Consider the following 22633-nt stretch of genomic DNA (forward strand, 5'->3'; position numbering starts at 1 on the left):
CTGCCGCTCCAGCCCAACGCCTGGATACACCTGTCATCCCCACCTGGCACACACCTGCCACGTGCTTGATCCTGCGGCCCACATCTTCATCGGTGGGTGTGGTGACGGGGCTCATCACCTCCTCTAGGTGGGGCCCCCGCAGGTGGGCATGCGGGCGCTTCCTCCTCCGCACTGCTGGGGGCTTGCTGGCCTTCTCCTTGGGAGACTGCCTGTGCATCTCAGCCAGATAGGTGCTCTCCACCTTGGTCAGCTCGCTCTCTGTCAGGGACGGAAGGGCCACACTGAGGGTCCCTGCCCACGCCTCCACCCAGCACCCTGGCCTCCAGAAGCCACTCCATGAACTCCTGGCTGCGTCCTCCATAAGGAAAGCATCCTCTCTATTGCGCTTGGTGGGGGGGAGGCGGTTGACAGGGACGGTGGGGTCCCTCAGGGATGCCCATGAGCCTCAGGGTGTACTGCCCAGTCCACACTCCTCTTCTGGGCTGTTCGCCATTGTGGAGAAACCTACCTTCCTGACCCCAGCATCCACATATACACAACGTGGGACACATCCCATTTCCCGCAGGATGCGTGCACGGGCTGTGTCCTTCCCACAGCACTTATCACCACCCACCAGCGAGACCAGACCTGAGATTTGCTCTGGGGGGTGGGGGGCAGGGGAGCCATAGATCCCTTAACATCTTCATAAAAGTTACAGGCACCATCTCTGGAAAAATGCACGTGTTCACACGCATGCCAAACTTTGTCTCCACTCCTGGGGCTGACACTCACCCAAGTGCCGGAAGTAGTCCTCCAGCCCACTCCAGAAGTTCTTCTCAATGAAGGTCTTCACCAAGCCCCAGGGCTGTTTGCGGTAGCGCAGCTCTGTGGAGACCCTGAGGAGCAGGCCAGAGGTGAGGTCAGACAGGCAAACCTTCCTCTGCTGGGGGAAGGTAAATTCGGGTTCGAGTCCACAGCAGCTTGCTGTCCGTGCTGCGCTTCAGGAGGTGAGCGTCCTTTCACATCCACCTTATCCACAGGCCGCCCTTTGAGGTCTGAGCAGCTAGTGGATTTACCCTCATTTTTTCCCACAACGACCTGAGTTTCAGAGTATTTAAGCAGACCGAAGGCTAACGACAAGGGCCAGAGCTATTTCATGGCGCCCCACTGCCTCCTCCCGGGGGCCTGCGATAGTACCAGAGGCCTGCCCGCCACGGGGCCCTTCTCTCCTCCTCCCGAGGCCTCTACGTCCAACTCAGGCTCTGGATGTCATCGAGCCCACCCTTCGGAGCATCCGCGGCTCCTGGTCCTGGCCTCATCTCTTCCTGCCCATTCTACTCCCCAGGTCCTGCCTTTTCCACACCTCCTCTCACAGTCACCAGTCTCTCTCCTGCCCCAGGTTTCAGCCCTTCCTCTCCCACCAGCACCCCTACCCTCTGCCTCTCCTTAGGTTCACCCTTGCCCGTCATTCTTCCAGTTTGTGCCCCACGCGTTTAAGACCAGCTGCCTTGCCCTCACCTCCTTCCCAGGGACACCACCTTGGGGGGAGCACGCCTCGACCTGCAGCCACCTCACCCCACACCCACCACCCCACCCCATCTCCCGTCCGACAGCTGTGTCCCGGACTGAGGGTGGGCACCCTCTGTCAGGGTCCATCTGAGACAGCAGGCCACCTCTGTGTGAACTGGACAGAAAGGACGCCCATGCACGAGCTCCTCCAGGGGAGCTGGAGATGAAAACCCTGACACTGTGGGGGGGAGAATGGGGGGCAGGAGGGCAAAGAGAAGGGAGGAACAGACAGTAACCAAGGAAAAAAATTATTTTAAGATGATGAGAGAAAGGGGCAGGCCCTCTTGAGGTGTGAGTATTCAGCTCTTCCTGGTTCCCAAGAGACCTCTCTGCAGCCTTTCACGAAACACCCATTATTTCCACGAGTGTGAAGTGACGCTCTGCACCACCAAAAGAACTTGGTCTAAGATGCGGGTATCCACACCAATTCTTTTCAAATGGGTGGGATGTCTGGTGCATGTCTCGACTTTCCAGATTACAGGCTTTTTTTGTTTTTGTTTTTTCACCGATTTTAGAGAAAGAGGAAGCGGGGGAAGAACACAGACTTGCTGTTCCGCTTATCTGCGCATCCGCTGGCTGTTTTTCGCACGTGCCCTGACTGGGGATTGAACCCACAACCTTGGCACATCAGGATGATGATGCTCTAACCAACTGAGCTACCCGGCCAGAGCTCAGATTACAAGCTTCTTAAATTTCAGGGTCTAAATTTCTTCCTTCCTTGAATGCACGTCGCAGTGCCCAGGACAGGACTCTACCCACAAACAGAATCTAATTATTCCCTCGCTCGTTCGGACATTTCTGCATGCCGATACGTGCAGGCTTGTGCTGAGTGGTGAAAATAAAGCGGTGAGTGGGCCGGGCTTCCTGCACACCTCGTGCCTCCTACCAGGATGGGCAGTGGCCGCTACGCACAGTGTGGTGCAGAGGGCCCGGGTTTGTGTTTCTAGACCTGGCTTTCAGCGCTCACTTTGCCTACGTGACCCTCAGCTCTCTTACTTGAAGTGAGAGTTAATCCACCTCCTTTGGTCAGTCTAAACAATGGACTTTAAGCACAGCACCTTATAAACTACTAAGTGGCAGTAGTTATAAGAGTGTAAGAGTATAAGAGTGGTACCAGAGGGACGTGCAGAGCAGGAAAGGGAACCCGTGGCAGAGGCTGTCAGGACACGATGGAACGGAGAAGAACGGATGCGTCGGCAGGCCCATTTCCCAAGCTCCTCCTCTTCCTCAGGAGCAAGCGCATGTTCCCAAATGTATGGTCCCCGTGCACTTCCCGCTGCAAACAGCCCAAGAGCCTGCCCAGCCCCGAGACACTGCACCTGAGACGGCTCTTGTTCCGGGCCACGCGCGTGAGCGTGTAGCGGTTGATGGTGTAGAAGTAGTCGTGGTATGGCACATCGTGGGTGAGCACCTCCGCGTCAATCACGTAGCACTCGCTCTCCTGGCTCGCCTTGTACATGGTCTGTGGGGAGGAAGCCGCTGGACACGGCCCGACAGAAGCCGGACGGGAAAGACCCTCCTTCCCCACCCTCCCCACCTGACCCCCAGCTTCAGAACGGAGGACCCGGAACAACATGAGATGCTGCCATTTCAGGGCTGACCACGCTGGCGCCCAGAAACTCCCTCCCAGCATCGGCCCTGCCTCCCGCACCACGCACCTCCCCCTCGCCTCACCTGCGTCTCCCTGACGGTGGCAGTTTTAGGAGCCAGAGGGTTGGTAAGGGTGATGGTGTAAAGGATCACACGGCTCTGGTTTCCATTCTCTTCCTTTTTCCATGGATGGAAGATGATATCTGAGGGTAGCGGAGAGCCCTGGAATAAGGAGGGAAAGAGGCATGCCCTCCCCACGCTGAGTGCCCCCTCCGAGTGAACTTCTCTGGGCTGCACTGCATGCCCACTGGCCTCCAAAAGGAAGCCAAGGGGACTGAGGGCCAGGGAGGAGGACCGGGGGGCGGGGAGCTGAGGCAGAAAGAGCTTCATTGTGGCAGCGCCTCACGCCTGTGCAGGGCTCCTGAACTCTGACGGCTCCTGGCTGGGGCCAGAAGCCTCGGGGCCACCTACGGGGTGCTGGCAACACTGGAGCCACTGTGATGAGAGCCTGGGAGCCTGAGAACAAGGACTCCCCTCTGAGGCTGACCGCCCTGTGCCCTCGGCCAGCCCACTCCTCCTGGGAACAGGGTCCACTGATGCCCAATTGCTCTTTCGCAGACTCAGATGCTTAGCAGCTGGTGGGGCCGAGCCACAGGGCCCGCTGTGTAGTGAACAGGGGCAGAGGGATGACGCGGGAGCACGAGGCACAGAGCACGGACTCTGAGACCCCTAGACCCGAATCCTGGCTCCGCCTCCTCTCAGCCGTGGGACCTCGGGCAGTTTCCTCTTGGGCATAGTGTGGGTCACAGTACTCGCACACGGCACAGATTTGAGGATTAAATGAGATGAGGTCATGTGCTTTCCTTAAGCAGGTGCCTAACCAGTAAGCGGTGGCTGCTACTCTTCACGAGATGGTGAGCCCTGTAGGGCCCTGGGCTCTCTGAGGCCTGGGGGCCCGGACCGTGTGCCTGGGCCCAGTGGGTGAGCACTGCCCTGTGGCACGGGGGGAAGAAGTAGCTCACAGAGTCCCAACGAAGCTCTGGCACGGAGTAAGGCCCGAGAGAGGGTGCCCTGAGCCATCGAGTGGCCTGGAAAAGGAGGGTGCTTAGGAAGAGAGGGGAGAAGGGTTGGGAGGCGCCAGCCCGGGTAAGAGCAAACCTGAGAAGCGTCGCTGCTCCATAAAGTCCCGCTGGAAGGGTGAGTCGGTGAACAGGAGGTCATAGAGCTTGTCCACGCTGAAGTTGAAAATTTCATTCACGTACTGCCTGCCACTCAGGTCCTCGTAGAAGGCCTGGACCTCCCCTGCACAAAAAGGATGAGGAACAGGCAGTGAAGCAGGGCTACGGGCCCTGAGGAAAGCCCCCAAGCTCTGTGTCTGTGTGGAGAATGTGGAAAGAGCCCCCCCACCAAGATCCAGGGAGACCAGGGAGCCGGGCACTGAGCTCCGTCCGTCCTTCCGACAGGTACACCGTTGACTCCAGAGGCACACCATTCATGCAGCCTTTACGGAGTTTGGGGATGCACTATTTGCTTTGCACTTTTGAGCCTCCCTAATTAAGTGATCTTGGACAGATTTAAATAAACGATCCCTTCTTAAGCTTGCCCAAACCCAGAGGGGCAGTTATCTGGAGTCTCTAAGTTGACCATAAGTGACAACAAATGGCATGTAACTCATGGCAAAGGCCTGTTTGAGCAACAGTGATCAATCTGCAATGATCTGTGTGCATAGATATTTCTCAGAGCCCTGGCTGGTGTGGCTCAGTGGACTGAGCACTGGCCTGGGAACCTACAGGTCACAGGTACAATTCCAGGGCACATGCCTGGGTTGTGGGCCAGGTCCCCAGCTGGAGGTATACGAGAGGCAACTGATGGACGTATTGCTGTATCTCTCACACATCAATGTTTCTCTCCCTCTCTTTCTCCATCCCTTGCCCTCTCTCTTAAAATCAATCAATCAATCAATAAATAAATAAATAAATAAATAAAAAAAAAAAAAAGTTTCTCAGGCTGGGCTGTTCTGCAGGACTGTTACCCCTAGGCCTACCCTCCTCCGCAGAGCATCCAGTTCTCCCACGGTGTCAATAACCTTGCATTTGTGAGAGTTCCCATCTGCTGCAGGAGAACGTATCTGAGGGTACAGGTGAGTTGCCAGAGCCCCAAGTGCTTCTCCTGAGTCCTCGGCACCCCCTGGTCCCCAGTCACTGCACCTGCCCGGGATGCTGCATGATCACGACAGGAGGCTGACATTTCGGGCCCCATCACCCCTGAGGGTGCCAGGGACGACCTCAGGAGCCTCCCACCGGGTCCTGCCCACAGCCGCACAGGAAGGGCGTGGTGGGGGAGCCTCAGCCCCCAGTCCACGTGAATGGCACACCTGCTATCACTCGGGGCCCGACCTGCACAGTCGTTGCACTGGCCCTGACTGCCGGATGGAAACCAGCCAATGGTGAGACCACCACAGCAGGGGCCCCGCAGAGGGGCCTGCCCACAGCCGAGAGAAGGAGCACTGTGTGCACAGGCGCACGAGGTCGGAACCTACCACCCACTCGGGGGCGGTGCTCCCGAGCGAGGTCCCAGGAGCTAACCCTCTGCGGGAGGCAGGAGAGAAGCTCTCCTCTGAGCAACACTGCAGAGAACAGGGGGTCTCCGGAGTCTGCCTGAGCTCTCTTCTCACCTGCTCTGACATTCCTACACTGGAGTCTCTAAAGCAAGTTCCTGTCACAATCTACTTGTTTGCAGGTCGCAGCTAGCGGGTTGGCCTGTCCAGTGGCAGGTAAACATTGCCTGGCCTGGCCTCTGTGTGGGACAGAGCGGCAAGGCCGGTGTGTGTCCATGAGGGGGACGTTTAGTGCCCAGACTGGACAGCAAGAACAGGCATTACAGGTTGAGGAAACAAAGACACACATGGAATGATGAGGTTCATGCAAGTACATTTCTGAAAAAGGAATGTGCATGTTAATAATAATGAACATACTTTTTTTTTTTCCATACTTTTTTTTTTTTTTTAAGAAAAGCTCTGCTACCCACCCAGCCTTCCCCCAGGACCCAGGAGACGGACTGCGATGGCCACGCAGGGCCTCCCCCCTCGCCCTCCCCCACCCTCAGAGCCGCACCTTCGTCGTGGGTGTCAGAAGAGTCACTGAGCTCGGTGGGGATGCCGTCGCTGTCACGGAAGTCCAGGGACGGGGAGCTCACCGGCGCCACGAGCTCCATCTTCTCCTCGGGAATGCTATCCACGACAAGCTCCTTCTCGAGGGACCCGGTGCCCTCCAGCACCTCCTCCTCCAGAGGCAGGCCATCGAACTGCGGTGGGGACAGCGTGGTTACCCGACGGGGAAGGCAGGGACCTGGCCCCGGGAGCCCTCGCGGCCGTGGGGAGCTGGACTCCAGTCCTGCTCTGGGAGTCCCGCCGGAGGCGGGGGCCCTGTGCGAGGCCCAGCCCGCCCTGTCCAGCTTGCCCTCAGAGAGCACGGCAGGCCCCGGGGGCAGACTCAGCTCCCGCGGCTGCTGGCCTGGTCCCGGAGCCGCACCTCCACTGGGATACATCGGCCTGCATCTCACTGCCACCTTGTTTTCTGAGGGGCTCAAAAGGCTTCATAAGCATTTTGGATTCATTTTCCCATTAGCCCTGGAAGGGAATAGATACAATTCCTGACATTTTAAAGATAATCCCAGAGGCAGAAAATGGAGACTTGGCATGAAATGAACAATGATCGCATCGTAAGGCCACGAAGATGGACTCCAGGCCCCGATAGCACAGTCCTGCCTTTCCTGGGGACCCCGTCGCCTGCCAGCTCACCCCGGCCACTCTGCCTCCATCCCACCTCGGTTCCCTCTGTAACCCAGCCTCAGAGGACAGAGAGCCTTCTCACACACTTTTCTCTCTTTCATAAAGTCTAGCAAAGCGGGAAATAAATCACAATGCACATACTAGGGACTTGAAACCATCCTGACTAACTGAATAAACAGGCAGCAGTCCCATAGTCTTACATTCACGTAAAACTCTGCCGTCAGATCAGTGCAGTGAAAGTGGGGAGAGCTCTCCCGGGGGGCTCATCTGGAGCAATGTACTCGGTCAGTTTTCACTGCTCACAGCCAAAGTCGTTACCCGAGGCATGGAGAGCCCAGCCTGGGATCCAGGACTGCGCCTTCAGAACGGAGCAGGCCCGTCTGCTGCACGACACCTCCCTCCACCTACTCCCCAGGCTCCTGTCCCACAGGGCACACCCAGCTGGGCCACGCCGGCCACTGGGGAAGGGGTGCGAGCAAAGGGCTCATGGCCCATACCGAGACGGGGGCTTCGCTGCTCCCCGTGGACGTCAGTGTGCTGTTGGTGATGGACTTCTTGGGCAGCTGCGGACTGGCATCCGGCTTGGTCTCTATGCTGCTTTTGGATGAGCTGTCGTTCACTTCATTCTCTTCCACCGGGATCTCCTCACAGTAACTAGAAACAGACACCATGAGCCCACATCAGCCTCGGTGCACACAACTGGCCTGGGGACCTCAGACCCATCCACGCATCCCAAACTGTGGCTTTCCCGCACCTCGGCTTTGCACCTGATCCTACGCAACTGCCCACCCCTCCCCACCACTGCTCTCCTTTCCTTCCCACCCTACACCCCAGCCCCCACATAAAATGTCTGGCTCCAAACCCACCTCTTCTAGACACCCTCCTTAGACTCGTCCCCACTAAAATAGGACCGTTGTTTGTCATAAACTATTTTCTCCCACTGGTGTCCCATCCCATCCCGACCCGAACACTGGACGAAACACCTGGGCTCTGAGACCACGTTTTCTTTCCCACAGAGTCCCGCACGAGGACAGAGCTCCAGGCGTGAGCTCCCCTCGGGGGCCTGTCCAGATTCTGCATCATTCCAGCCGACTTCCCAGCACTGCACACCCAAGGCGGATGCTCCTTGAGCTAGAGGCAGGTGCCCTTCTAGGGACACTTCAGGAATGTCACCGCACCCCCTAATGAGGGAGAAGTTACCCTCGTCATCAACAGCTGACTTACACTTTACGTGTTACCACACCTGGAGGCATCTGAGTAAGTCATTCATGCGTCTGCGAGATCACCAAATGACACCCACGGAAGTTAAGTGGTGCCGCCATTCAGGGCCAGAGGTCGAGCCTGAGCCCAGGTTTGCACACTGCATGTGCGACGTTCTGTCCTCGAGTCCTGCTCCTCTGTGCCTCTCACATTAGCACCATGCCCCCCCCACCTTCCAGCCTCACGTGTGCTGGTGCGACTTTGCAGCCCCCCTTTCCTCAAGCCAACAGCCTGTGGTAACAGTGCCCCACCCTCCTCCTCACACTCCTGCCTCACTGAACATTCTCTCATGATTTCTTTTGCTGCTTCTTCCTCTTGTTGAGTATTCTCAGGACCAGTTCTTGGTGGCCGCAGCCAGTCCCATGGTGGCTGTCCACTGAACTCCCGAGCGTTTGCCCCCAGCCCAGACTCCCCGGGGAGCTCCGCCCTCACACGCACACGCACACACACACACACACACACACGCCCACGCATCATCTCCCCCTGAAGAACAGTCATCTCAAACTCCAGTGGCCAAAACCAACCTCCTGTCCCTCCCCACAGATTTGCGCTGTCATATATTATCATGTGTCTCAGTTTGGAACGACTCTATCCTTCCTGGTGGTAAATCCAAGAAAACCTTCAATCCACCTTTGGTTCCTTTTTGACCCATCAGAAAATCCTTCAACATATGTCCCTGGTTCTACCTTCAAAATATATTCAGAAACTACACACTCATTGTCATGTCTTCTTCTTTGTTTGAAATCTTTAACAAATTTTCAGTCTTTTTTTTTTTTTAGAGAGAGGGGAAGGGTGGGAGAGAAAGAGGGAGAGAAGCATCGATGTGAGAGTAAAACATTGATCAGTTGCTTCTTGCTCACCTACCACTGGGGACCTGGCCCACAAACCAGGCATGTGCCCTGACCAGGAATCGAACCAGCAAGCTTTCGGCTCACAGGCCAGCAGCACTCAATCCACTGAGCCTCATCAGCCAGAAAGGGCTCATTGCCTTTTCTGCTGTTACCCTCCTGGTCCAAACTACTATCACCTCTCATCTAAATGATCTAAATTATTCAGTAGCCTCTTGGCCAGTCTGCCTGTGCTCCCCTTCAGTCCACTGGCAACCCAGGAACCAGACTGATCCTGTTAAAATGTTAAATCAGATATTATCAGTTATGTACTCAAAGCCTTCCCATGGCTTCTCAGCCTGCTCTGAGTAAAAGCCAGTCATCATCACATTGGCCTAGAGGCCCTAGTGTCTGCCTCCTGACCTCCCCTCTGCCCACCTGCCCCCTTCTCAGTGGCTGGGCTCGTGTCCCCTCTGCCAGGAGGCATCCTTGTGGCTTCCTCCCTCCCCCGGAGGCCTGCACTCAGCGTCCCTCCCCAGCAGCCTCTGCTGCCGACCCAGCCCCCCAGGAAAGGCCCCCAGGCAGCCCGCTCCACCCCTCTCACCCCATCGTGTTGAAGTCGTCGTCGGGAGGCACGTAGTCCTCGTCGTCACTGGTCAGGCCCAGCTCGTTCCCGTAGCACTGGTGGACGAAGTGCCAGAGCTCCTTGGGGCACAGGGGCTGCAGGCGACAACAGAGATGCTGAACCTGCTTCCTTCGGGACCTCGCTCCACCGCGTGGAGGTCAGAACAGCCACTGCACTCTGCCTGCTGAACTGAGCAGGACCAAGGCCTCGGTGGTAGCCTTGCCCTCCTCTCAGGGGCTCCACAAGACACCGCGCCTCTGCCCGAGAATAAGTGTCAGCAAAGCCACTGTGCACACAGCTCAGGTTTCCACGTGGGACCACCCGGCCTCCGGGGATAGTAACTGCCCGCTTTTCGCTGGCGTGGATGCGGTCCCGCATGGAGCGGTGTGAAGAGGTGCTAATGTGGAGCAGGTGATCACAGAGCTTCTGACCAGGATGCGGAACGGGCACCAGAGAGCCTCTGAGCCAGCCTGGCAGACACCGCAGAAACCCCTTCAAACTAACCGAGGCCAGGCAAACCCACTGCATCGCATCCCAGAATGCGGGCGGCCCCACAGGTGGCCCGTTGTGCGTAACTGGGCCGTCCCTGCGCCGAGAGGCCCGTGTTCTCAGTTTGGGGGTCTCAAAGGTCACTGCCCGGAACCTCTCCCGACTTCCCAAATGCTTCCTTACTATCCTCTATCCGGTTTGCTGACAGCTCCGTGTATCACTTCCAGTTTTTCCTATGTCACTGGGTGTCTACATTTCCTTTTCAAAAGCACCGTCCTAACAAAAGTTAGCCCTCGTGAAGTTCAAAGTGTTGGGAAAAAGGCAACAGAACGTCAGAGAACTAAGACCAGAGGTGGAGAACAGGAGCATGTCTTGGCTGCGGAGGAGAGTAGAAGGTGGCAGGGATAAGTGTGTGAAAAAGAACGGCAAGAGTGTAAACACAAAAGCAGCCAATATTGTTAAAAAACTATTCGAACTAGCCAATCTACGCAGCTTAGCCTGCCTACCCTGCCTCATCCCCACCCCTTCCCGGGAAAGCACATCGGAAGCTCTTGCCCGATCCTCCCCCAGGCCCTCTGTGCCTCCCAACGGGCCCTGCGTGCTGCGATGTGCCCCTGCGTGGGGGGGGGGTCTCGTGGGCCTGCTCCCCAAGGCAAATCTAAACAATGTTTCCCACCAACGGATTTGATAAAGAACTTGAGGGCTCTCTGAGCCCATCGGCTGAAGGCACAGTTTAAGAAGTAGGCGCCGTCAGGATGCCGAGAGCCAGGGTTCTAGAACCACACAGGCAGGGCTCCCTCTGAGCCGCCTGGGCCGGAGATGGCCGCGCCGTGCTGGCCCTCACAGTGCCAGCGGCAGGCGCTGCTTCTCTTTCATCTGGACCTCTCTTCCCATCTCATGCACACCGTTAACCCTGCCTGGGCCACGTCCGCCTCTCTGCCAAACCCTCTCTCTCCATCTCAACAATCCACCTCCTCCGAGCAGCCTCCCCCGACCGGTCCCGCCGGGCTCAGCGTGACTGCCCGCAGGTGCGGGCAGCACCGTCAGCAGGTCGCCCGGCCCGTCGGGCAGAACTGTTTCAGACTCCTCGTCGGAACTTTTGTGAACCTCATGAGCGACGCTGTTTCACGCAGAAATGACGGTAGTTGTGAGCTGAGACTTCAAACCTGCCAGTGGGGACTCCAACACCGCGTCACTTCCCCTTTATTGTGGCTGATAAAGGCAGACGAGCTCGGCCCAAAGAAGTCACCAGGATTTATGCCCGGGCTATATAGACATTCACCTTGGCAACAAACTCTTCAAAATAAATCTGCTTAATTTGATTTGATTTAGAGAGTCTTATGTTTGGGCTACAATCAAGGCCGATACACTCACAGGTACTGTAATTGTAACTACATTATTTAATTTCTTCCCTCATGTGTCTTTCTCCGGCTTGGAGGCTGTTCTCAGTACCTCACGGCCTCTTAGCGGGACCCTCTGGGGGCTCCGACTGTGACACCCGCTCCACCCCCACCTCTTCACAGCATCCTTCACCCCGTGAGTGGCCGTGGCGCTGTGTCACATCTGTCTTCCTGGGCTCTCTACCCCTGGTGCCCTGGCAGCCGAGGCCTCGCTGGCGGGAGCACCTGCTCCCAGGGTCAGCTAGTTCCCAGAGATGGAAAACTCCCCTAACAGTGCACCTGTCACGCACAAGCAGCCAATCCAGAGCCCATCCCCAACCTCCTTCTTATCTTGTCTCCCACTCCAGGCCAACATCCCCCTGCCCTTGTCACCCTAGGGACAGGTACCAGGCAACCAGAGACACAGTGTCTGTGCCCCAAAACCCTGCTCAGTTGCTCGAACTGGCGAGTCCTAAGTCTGCTTGGCCTGCCTACCCTGCCTCACACCTCCCCCACCCCTGCAAAAACCATGCTGGAGGCTCTCGCCCAAGCTTCCCCCAGTGTCTCCGTGCTCCTCACAGGGCCCTGCATGGCCCATCTGTAAGTTCAGAAACGCACAGCGTCATTTCCCCATCCACACGTCTCACCACACCCCATTAAAACAAGTCCTGGCACATCTGAAACGGTGCGCTGAGCACCTAGAGCTGACTGGGACCCTGCTCCAAGGCCGTTCCCATGGAGACAGGCTCCTCCCAGGGCCCAGGTCAACCCCACTGGTGTGAGGGCTGAGAGGACTTTCGGAGGCCCTGGGACAGGCCCACGCCCCAGGAAAGCGCAGCCCTCCCCCCACCCAGGGCCCATGCCCAGGGAGAGAACACCCAGGCTGGACACACCTTTTCCTCAGGCCGAAGAAGTAGCAGGGAAGCACCCACCTTCTCAAGGAGCGCGTTCTGCCACAGCCGGAACATCATCATGTACGTCCTGTCCCGCGCCCCGAATGAAGTGAAGAAGTGCTGCACCAGAAGGGAAAACGCAACAGGTGTCGGTTAAGACCCAGACGCAGCGAATGAAGTCACGCTGCTCCTCCCACTACTGACGTCACCGGCACCTACGGCCGACTCTCAGTCACCCACACCCGAGGCACAGGCATGCCAGAGGTGAGGACCACGGAGGTGCCGCAGCCTCAAGTCCCCATTGGGCCTATGTCCTTCCAGAGTCACCCACTTCCTCTCCATGTTTGAGGCTTTCATGGCCACAAATCACTTCCTTCGCTGCCTGCTGGGACTGGGCATGTGGGGGCTGAGCCAGCACCAGGCGGGAGAAGACCACCCTCACCCACTCGCCCCTTCATTCAGCGACACAACAAGTGCTCTAACACTGGCACGCGCTGGGCACTATTCTCCACGTTTGGGCTGCAGCACAAACCAAGTGGAAGGAGACCCCGTCTCTCACCTCGGTCCAATGCTCCCCCCATCAATGCACTCGAAGGGCAGAAATAACAGGTGGGGGACTGGGGCTTAGAGGAGGGGGAGCAAGGCCCAAGATGAGACCCTGCTTACCTTTTCTGAATCGGTGCAAACTTGAATGGCATTGGGAATGAGGCGAGCTGTTTTTTCTTTTGTCATGGAGCAGATGTCCTTTAAGCGGACAGTCAGCTGGCGTGGCCACCGGGACAGAGAGGGGATTGGAAGCAAGAAGGGGTGTTAACACGGTCAGGTGAAGAGGGTTCACGTGGACCGGTCCAGACAGAGGAACCGGTGTGTCTACGTGTCTTGAAACCTCCTGAGACCCCCTGGTTCACCCCTGACCTTGGAGGGCACAGGGAGGTGGGGCCCAAGCCTTGCCTGGAGACCACAGGTGCCTTGATTCGTGGTCCAGGAGCTCCTGCTCACTTCTGCACCGTCTGATAAAGGAGCAGAGGTCCCATTACAGTGTCACTTACAGCAACACGGGGCAGTAGCCCTGGATGGGACCATACAAGTTGCCGTCGCCTAGTTTATCTTTTCCCACTGTGTTTTACTAGATGAGGAAACAGGCAAAGAGTGTGGGACGAGCCTCAAATCCCCCCGCTAATTATTAGCAGCAGGATCCAGAGAGCACACAAGCCAGTTCCTCCGAGTGCTGAAGCCAATACCCTCTTCCTCCGCTACCCTGCCTTCTGAGATGCCGCCTGCCAAGTCTTTGCTTTCAGCAAGTGCCCTCACACTCTTTTCTACACCCGGGTGGGTGGGAGGGGAGGACAGGGTAGCGGGGATCCAGCCTTCCAGACTCGGGCCTGTGCTTTTGCTAATTACGCAAAGGCTGGGTAGAACATGAAGTCAACCATGGGAAGAGAGAGGGAGGCCGCAGCCCAGGGGACAGCCCACGGAGCGGCCCCTGGTCTTTACCAGGGTTTCCCAGCGGAAGATGTTGCTGTAGAAGCAGATCCAGTTTTCAGAGAGGTAGAGTCGGCCCTGAAGAAGAATGTCTCTTTGGAGTGCACACGAGTAATCTGTGGGGCGGGGAGGGGGACAGAGCTCAGAGGCAGGACGCGCTTACCGCACACCTCCACACATGAGGCCCGCCCTCCTGTCCACCACCGCCCAGGGGTGTGTGAGCGCATGGCCGAGGGAGTCCCTAGCATCTCGCCATCAGGAGAGTGAAGGGCGTGAAATGCACGGCTGCCTACAGGCAGAGGCACAGCCAAGAGAGCAGAGGAGCCAAAAGGCCCCTAGAACCACAGGCCCCCCTCCCCAGCCCACAGCGGCCCCCACCCGTCACTGCTGAGCCATCTGCAGAGAAGGGTGGGAGTGACACCGGCCACTCGGGGCTCCCTCGAAGCCACCAGGCATGTGGTGCTTGGCCCCGAGCCCCAGCCACGGGGTCAGTGCTGTGGACAGCCTCCCTCCCTGTCCCCAGACGGACGTCCTTACTGGAGGAGCCTCTGGGGAGAGGAGGCCTGAGTGACACCCCAGGACTCCCAGACTTCCTCGGGGGCCCCGACTCCCACGCCACCCGGCTCACCAACAATGAGGCGCTCCGTGTCTGGAAGCTGTTTAAAGAGCTTTCTGAAGTCTTCATTTCTCTGCTTGTAAGTGGGGCTTAATACCTGTGTGACAGTGGACACGGTTAGTGGGGTGTCCTTGTTCTGGGCGGTGGGGAGGAAGGGGCAGCGGGGCCACCTGCCTACGTGCTTAAGAGGCAGAGATGGGGCTCATTATCCCGCAGACCCTCAGAGGCCCGGGAAGGCAAAGGGGCCTTGGCACGGGGAGACCACTGTGGAGAGAATGTGATACTGTCTCAGGCTTTGTAACCAGTGCCCGTCAATGAGAAAAGTCAAACCACCACTTAGCAGGCCCACATGAGAGCCCAGGAAGACAGAAGAAGGGGGTCACCTCCAGAGAGTCTCCTGCCCCCTCCACCATGTCGGCTGTAGCTGCTCTGCCTTCTACTGGCAGGAGCACGACCTTGACAGTGAAGCAGGGGCCCAAAGGGGCTGCCCCCCCGCCCCGGCAGGACTCAGAACATCATGGTGCCCAGCACACTCCCCAGAAGAAGGTATCATGACTAACAGTAAGCACCTGCTGTGTATGAAGTTCATGGTTGGGAAAAAAAATAATAAAACATAAGATTAGTACAATGTTATATGCACCGGTCATATCACAAGGAGAATTCTACTTTTCCGAAGACTGTACTAACCAAAGTCACAAAACCAGTACAAGGATAAGCACCCAGTAGAGAACTTAAAAGTGCATCTGGCAGCAAGAGGCATCCAAGCTCATTCCCTCACCATCCTTTGTGAGATCATCTAATCCAACCCTTATCACTGAGGAAACTAGGGCCAGAGCGAGGTCTCCCCTCGCCCAGGGTCCCCCAGCAGGTCCACAGCAGATCTCTCCGCCGCCGCCGGTCCCATGCTCACCTCCCACCACCGCCTGGGCCTCCAGATGCCCCGTGCCAGCCTCACTTTCGGGGGCCTCCATACAGACTGACACGCGTTAACTATCCTGGCAAATCCTCCTTGGAAATACTGGGTTGGCCAAAAAGTCCGTTTAGTTTTCTCCGTAAAATAAAAGACACATTTTCCCTTTTCACCAATAACTTTATTGATGTGGATACTTTGAGTGTGTTGACCATTTCCCACGTGATATAATGATTGTTCTCAATTAACGTCTCGATTTGACTGCTGTCAACTTCAGTTGGTCCACCCGACCATGGAGCATCGTCCAACACAAAATCCCCAGCACGGACTTCGCAAACCACTTCTGACACATCTGACCAGTCACAGCACCTTCTCTGTACACTGCACGAGTCTTTTTTTGTGTTTCAGCTGCACCTTTACCTTGCTTGAAATAATAAAGCACAATACACCAAAAATTTTGTGTATTTTCTTCCATCTTCAGTAGTAAAATGGCTGCACAGAAATTCACCTATTTCAATAAATTATTTTAAATGCACACTGATATGACACCTGTCATAATACAATCTAACAAAAGTGTTTCAAATGACGTTCACGTCAAGTGCTACCAGAGTGCCATTGCGCAGCAAAAAAACTAAGCAAAATGTTGGCAACCCAACACCATGAGCCAGTCGGAAATACGAAAATCTTGCTCCCTCCAAGCTCACAATCTGAAAAATAAACAACAGTGCCCTGCAGATGAAAGGCACCAATGACGGTAACAGTGCAGGGAGAGGCGCCTGCACTCCACCCGGCAGACGGCCGACCTGCTTCTCACAGGAGCACATGTGAGCAGACAGGCCGTCCAGTGACTTGACGGGGGCCAGATACACCCTCTCACCCACTGTCCCAGGGACCCCCGGCCTACAGCTGTGCGACCACGGTACGGGCTTTCGAACCTTCAGTCTTGGTTTCTGCAAAGCAGAAAGGCCACGGGGAAGCACAGGCGCAGCCCAACAGCACTCACAGCGCGCGCTGACGGCCTGAGCCCCGAGGCCCAAGGCTCCCGTGTGGGCACAGGAGCGTCCCGGGAGCTTGGAGAGGGAAGAGAATGCTTATAACTGCTTTCCCTTGAGTTGATTTAAATTTTAAACTTTTGCTTTGGCTTGCTTATAAAAAGAGTTTTATTGCCACAGTGGATGCCTGGCTACTACCTCAAAGGGTTCTGCTGTGTTGCAGAACCCTAAACTGTGAATAGCACCTGCCATGTGTTTGAACCAAGTATTGGGGGTGACTGGAAGCCAGCCAATCCTACAATTCCTGTGGCCAGAAAAGACCCCAGAATACATGTGTCTGGCCCCTATTTTACTTCCACAGTGACCCTGAGATAGCCGCTCTCCACGGCTGTCTGGCCCCACAGGACGGAGACCACACACTGAAGAGCCCAGCTAGACGCTCGCTCTGTTCCCGACTACTCTGCGTAACCTCTGGAGCGGCGCCCAGCTGCCAGGGATGCGTCACGGCCACCCCCTCGCATGCCGCGGGCCCCTCACAGGCAGCACTCCACCTGGCTGCAGGGTGTGGGTTACCCCATCTGACACGTGAGGAAGCTGAGGCACAAAGGACTGGAGCCACTTGCCCAGAGAACTGTGGTCACTACGTGGGAGTGGGGACTCCGCCTCCAGGCAGTGCGACCCGTCACTGCACCTGGCCTCAGGGCTACAGCGCTGGGTAAGGGCAGAACAACAGAGATGCCCCGCCCAGACGCGCTCTCTTGGGGATGAGACATTCACCTGCTTGGGGCTGCCCACAGCCTCCCCTGCCCAGAGGTGGGTCTTTTGGTGGGGGGTGGGGTGGGAGACAATCTAATCCAAGACTTACACTACTGAGGAGGAAATGAAGTCAATCGGGAGCCCCCTACACCCTCCCCCCGTAATAGGGTTAAGTGGGGATGACAGGGCGCACGGGCCTGTCGCCCAGACACAGACACTCGAGGGTGCACACTCACAGCTGGGACGTCCTCGGGTCCACACCAGCAGTGGAACTGTGCCTCGGCAGGGACCCCCGCAGCCTCCCTCAGGTGCCACTGCAGAAGCCGGTGATCCTGCTCCAGCAGGAGGCTGGAGAGCACCCCAGATTCCGCCAGAGAGTCCATTGCTCCCCGAGCTACACCCCTCACTGGAGCCGAGCAGCTGGAGCTCTGTTTCCCCGCTGCCCCTTGGGATGCAAACAGGTGCCCAGGACGAAATGTAGCCGGGTGACCCCAGCTCCGCGGCAGTGTCCACGTGCCCCTGGGGGGCCTCCTGTTCTCTCCTAGAGCTCTGCTCCCAGCAGTTTCACAGGTGGGCAGGTGTGGTCAACACGATTCTTGGGACGGACGTGCTGGCCAGGCTCCCATGGCCGGTTGTGCTTCACTCCGCTCGGCCCCCACAGTGTGTCCAGTCTTCAAGCCAAGAGTGACCCAGAGGGGACGGAGTAGAGCCCCTCCTCCTGGTCAGTGGGCAGAGCCACCCCGAGACACAGCAGAGCCAGAGGAGGAGTCCGCAAGGCAGGTGCACAGGGCTAGCTGAGGACTCGGAACGGCAGGCCCCAGGTAGACAGGCAAACGGCACAGGAGACTGCCACCCCACAGCTGAGTCCAGAGGTCCACCCCACAGGTTACTCACACACGGCTGAGTGGCTCATAGCTGCTCTGAAACTCCAGGGAAAGAACCAGCACCCGGCCCTGCAGCTCTGTCTGGCTGTCCCGTACGCAGCCCATTCAGTGTGCAATCTCTACTCTAGGAGGACACGGGTCACTGTGACTCACTGCCCTGACCCGGCAGAGCAGTCACCAGTGCCTCTGGCAACAGAGCCTGAGCCCAACCCAACCCCGCACACACCCCTTTCCTCCACGGCCTTATTCCTCTCGGCTGACCAGCAAACAACTTCTTTGTCAGAGTCGCCGTGGGGGCAGGGCGGGGGTGGGGGGTGGGGTGGTGGTGGAGGCAGCACGGGTGGGCGGGCAGGGCCAGAGCCCTGCACATGCTTCATGTTACAGAGTCTGCTGAGAGTGCTGGCCAACGTCCTGTAGTAACCCTGGCCTGGCCTGGCCTCCAGCAGATGTTTCCTGCAATGGAAAGTAGCTGGTCTCCATGCCAAGTGGGGGAGGGGGTGTGAAGGTGCCGGGGTGCTGCTGTTGTGATGAAATCTGAAGTTTGAGAGACGCAAACAGCCAGGGACTCCTGAGGGACACCCTCTCCCCTCACTGATCCCTGCATTCACTAAATTCCCAGCAGCAGCAGCAGCAGCAGCAGCAGATTTGGAACTTTAACTCCTCTCACTGCAGACGTGCTGCAGGGAGAAGGTGAGGCCCACCACCCCCGAGGCATCAACTTCCTTTCCAGAGGCCCTGCCCTGCCTCCAGCACTAGCAGTGAGGAATCAAGGCCAGGAGGATTCCTGGGCAGCGCCCAATGCAGGGTAGCCGACATCTCCGGGAGAGGAACAGGGCCAATGAGGGCAACAGGAGCTCCTGATGGAGAAGCCGGGCTGGAGACCCCCGCACGGGCGGGGAAGACTTGTGCTCCCTGGAAGGGCCAGACCTTTGAAAGTAACAGGCCCCTTCTGCGCCCTAACCTAGCAGTGCCCACTGTGCCAGAGGGTCTCACACCTGCTGGGATGACGGCTGGCACCTGTGTCCCAGGAGCCTCAGCGCTGTGATGCGCAGCACTCAGACCCTCCTGTGCTTAAAGACGACCCATAAATGCACTGAAAGTGAGGATTCTTGACTCCCAATCCCAAAGACTGGGGCTCAGAGGAGCCTGAGGTCTCCCGGGGGGAACAGTGCTGGAAAGAGCAGAGGAAAAGTCTGAGTCCTTCTGTGGACCCCTGTACTCCCCTCTCAGCATACAACCTACCCCCCCACCCCCGCTGGGCCTGGCTGGGGCCTCCCTCCATCCCACCACCACCTTCTCCAGGGAGGGTTGACGCCCAAATGGCTTCAAAGCACCTACAGCATCCAGCGTGGTTTTGTTTCAACTGTCGGTTGCTCAAAAACACAGCACGAAACAAGTGTGCTCCTCACCGACCTCAAACGCCGTTCGTGCAGACCCGGTGCCTCATGTGCACCCGCCCACAGGCTTCCCAACGCACAGGCGTGGGCTCGGGGTGCCCAGACCCCACCACGCCCTCTTGATCCAACACTGGAGCTGCTCCCTGCCCTGCGTGTGTCTGCCCTGTCCTCGTGGTCTAAAGACAGATTCAGAAGCTCCACTTTCCAGGCGACCGGGTGTTTTGTCCTGAGCCACACAGACCCAGGACCTAGGCCCACAAGGGCTCATTGTACGGTACTTCCTCGGAAACATCTGACTATTGCTGTGGCCAAACATGGAGACGACTGTCGGGGCTGCCGTGGGGCGGAGCAGGTGCAGGATGAGTCTCAGCGTGTCAGTCCCTCCCACAGCCAGCCGGGCGGGCAGGGCCAGGCAGCGAGGCCGGGTCTGAGCACCCGGAACTGGCCCCGAGCTAAACGTTAACTCTGTGGCAAACACTGGGCGCTGGGACCAAGCGGTGCCCCCTCTTGGGGCACAGCAGGGGGAGGAAGGGTGGGAAGGAGCCCAGGAGAAAAACAGGCGATTCTGGCGGAGAACTGGCCTCATCTAGGAAGACACTAGTTAAGACCCTCAAAGGAAACCCTGGCCCTTCAACCCAACCAATCGGGGCAGGGAGGAGCCAGATGGGAGATAAAGAGACAGGGGTGGGGGATGCTGGGCCCTGAGAGGAGCCACAGGGGAGGTGTGGTGTGATGCAGGAGGGGGCAGCAGAGTGGGGGGGTGACCTCCCCTGGAGACGGGACCACCCTGCGGAAAGTTAAGAACAGCCGAAGGGGGACAGGAAGACTCTTCAAAACAATGGGTAAACAGCAGAGGGGAGGCAAACAGGTGGAGGAAACAGCCAGTCCCCGGAAAACAGCAGCAGGCACCGAGGCCGGCAGCGGCAGGGTGCTGCACTGCCACTCCACGGCCCCCACGGGTGCCCACTTCATTCCCACACAGCTCTCCTCCTCGGGCTCTCGTCCCAGGCCTGCCAGACGCCTTGGCCTTAGCCCAGGACTTGCACCGCCCCTTCCTTGCTGTGAGAACCAGCTTCTGCCCCGGGCCAGGGCATCAGGCATCTGGGCTCTGGTCCGGGGCAGCTGGCAGGGTCAGGGCGCTGGTCTTCTAAGCATAGGAGTGCTCCTCCCGTGGGTGGCTGCGGAGGGGATGGACCCCAGGTGGGAGAGGTGAGACGGGTGAGGATGGTGCCTCTGCCCACTCGAGGCACCAGGAGATGACCTCTGCCACTGTCTGCCTCCTGCTCCTTGAAGCGAGCCCACTGCACCCCACAGGGCCATCTTCAGGGACAGCCTGCAGCCCTTCCCCTCCAGCTCGGTCCTTGGACCCCTGCTGAAGCCAAAGCCCCCTTTTTGCTTATCCCTCCGTCACAGGAGGTGCGTTGGGGCTGCGCCCCCCAAGCTGGGGCCGTGATGCCTGAAACTGGGATGGTCAAGTGAGGGATGTAATTGTGGTCAGGCCTGGAAAGGACGTGGCCAGCTGGAGAGGACCCCTCCTTCGAACCTCACCCTTCACCTAACAGCCCTGCCCCAGCCTCCCCCTGTGCCCCTGGGGTCCGGCCACTTCCCATCGTGGGGTCCGCTCTTTAAGCCGAGGTGCTTTGTCATCAAGAGCAGATAAAATGCAGAGAGACAGACAGAAGAGGTAGCTGTGAGTAGGCAGGGAGGTGCTGGGCAGCTTCTTCTCTCATCAGACCGGCCCTGTCTACCTAGTGGGCCGGCCACCCTCCCTGACTCCCGCTGGCCTGAGTCTGGTGGGGGCATCTCCATGTGTCCCTTGGGCTGAGGCTGCAAAGCCTACGCCTCTCTGCAGGACTCCGGTGCAAGGCTGGGGCCTCTGGCTGCACGGGAGCTGCTGTCCCTCCACTAGTGTCAGGAGGGAGACTGCAAAGAGGACCGTTGGCGGCCCTGAGGACAGGAGATAGGTCAGAGTCCAACTGTCCAGGTGCTACAGAGGCTGGTAGAGGACTGGGCAGACAAAGGGAAAATAGAGGGAGTGCGTCAGAGCCGCAGGGGCAGGGCGAGGGCCTCCGAAAACCGTGGGGAGACTCCCGGTAGGCAGTTCTGCAGCCCGGGGCGGGGGCGGGGCTGAGCTGAAGTTTCCTGGGGGGGGTGTTTGCACACCAAAGCAGACACACACACACTGCATTGAAGGAGTACCACACCCAAGGGCACCTGCACGGCACCCACACCCAAGTGCAGGGGACCCAGGTGGCTCTGAGATAACACTCAGGTCACAGCTTCCTGATGAAACCAGGCAATCGCATGAGGAGAAGAGCCACACTCCAGCCCAGGATCCCATTAGACTGGGCACACCTGGGGGCGACACCTGCCACACGGGGCAGAGGCCCCAAGGGACGAGCCCAGGGCCAGAGCCAAAGCCCTGGTCTGAGCCCTATGAAGGCAAGGGTTTCACTGGGTAGGGGAGGGGCCCGATGTTACTCGAATGTCCTCTCCAGGGCTCTACCCACTATGGCAGGTGCTGACTCTTCTTTGGATATAAAAGCACATGACAATCCTGGCTGGTGTGGCCAGCCTGCCGACTGAAAAGTTGCCAGTTTGAGTCCCAGTCAGGGCGCATGCCTGTGTTGTAGACCAGGTCCCCAGTAGGGGGCGCATGAGCGGCAACTACACATTGATGTTCCTCTCCCTCTCTTTCTCCCTTCCTCGCTCTCTAAAATTAACACATAAAGTCTTTTAAAAAATAAAAGCATGTGACAAAAGAATGAAAAGGTAAACTAGACACAGCTGACAGCTAGAGGTCCCTTGTCATTTCTCTGCTTCGGCCTCAGGGGAAGATGAGCACAACCAAGAAGAGGGCAGCAGCTGGCCGTGGAGAGCAGACGTGGGAGCCACATCTGCTCGGTGACCTGAAATCGGGGAGCAGAGGAGAAGGGAGCAGCAGGAGGACGTTTCCGGCTGCGTCCTGGGACGCCAGGCACCACTGAGAACGTGGAAGGACCCCCAACGTGGCAGCCCAAGGCCCCTGCGCACTCGGCCACTGCAAGTGAGAATCTGTGATGGATGTGGAGCAGCTGAGGCTCCTGATATCCACTCAGGGTGAGGGTGGAGGGTGAAAAGGGGGCCACGCGTGCTCTGCGGACGATTCCATAAGCTTGGCAGTTAGCCAGGAAGCAGGTCCCCAGCCCTGCCCGG

At 57.9% G+C, this 22633-nt stretch overlaps 1 protein-coding gene across 9 annotated transcripts in view; it reads right to left on the bottom strand.

The window, feature by feature from the left end:
- GRAMD1B (GRAM domain containing 1B) overlaps positions 1-22633 on the bottom strand; it is a 160091-nt gene that overhangs the window by 10495 nt on the left and 126963 nt on the right. For 8 of the 9 annotated variants that reach the window (XR_008390501.1, XM_037138301.2, XM_037138300.2 and 5 more), the window contains 12 exons: positions 14512-14596; positions 13896-13999; positions 13068-13163; positions 12441-12521; positions 9620-9735; positions 7426-7582; positions 6252-6441; positions 4297-4440; positions 3223-3341; positions 2868-3010; positions 772-875; positions 55-258 (listed from right to left, as the gene is read on the bottom strand). Coding sequence is in view for 8 of the 9 variants with exons in the window: in XM_037138301.2 (XP_036994196.1) it covers positions 55-258; positions 772-875; positions 2868-3010; positions 3223-3341; positions 4297-4440; positions 6252-6441; positions 7426-7582; positions 9620-9735; positions 12441-12521; positions 13068-13163; positions 13896-13999; positions 14512-14596 (1543 nt within the window). In the remaining variant the exon portion in view is untranslated. Of the gene's footprint in view, positions 1-54; positions 259-771; positions 876-2867; positions 3011-3222; positions 3361-4296; positions 4441-6251; positions 6442-7425; positions 7583-9619; positions 9736-12440; positions 12522-13067; positions 13164-13895; positions 14000-14511; positions 14597-22633 lie in introns of those variants that run through there. The other variant, XM_053659409.1, reaches the window with a different exon arrangement.

Source organism: Artibeus jamaicensis, unplaced genomic scaffold (assembly GCF_021234435.1).
Source record: "Artibeus jamaicensis isolate MK-2021 breed Jamaican fruit bat unplaced genomic scaffold, CSHL_Jam_final scaffold_660, whole genome shotgun sequence".
Classification (NCBI taxonomy): Eukaryota; Metazoa; Chordata; class Mammalia; order Chiroptera; family Phyllostomidae; genus Artibeus; species Artibeus jamaicensis.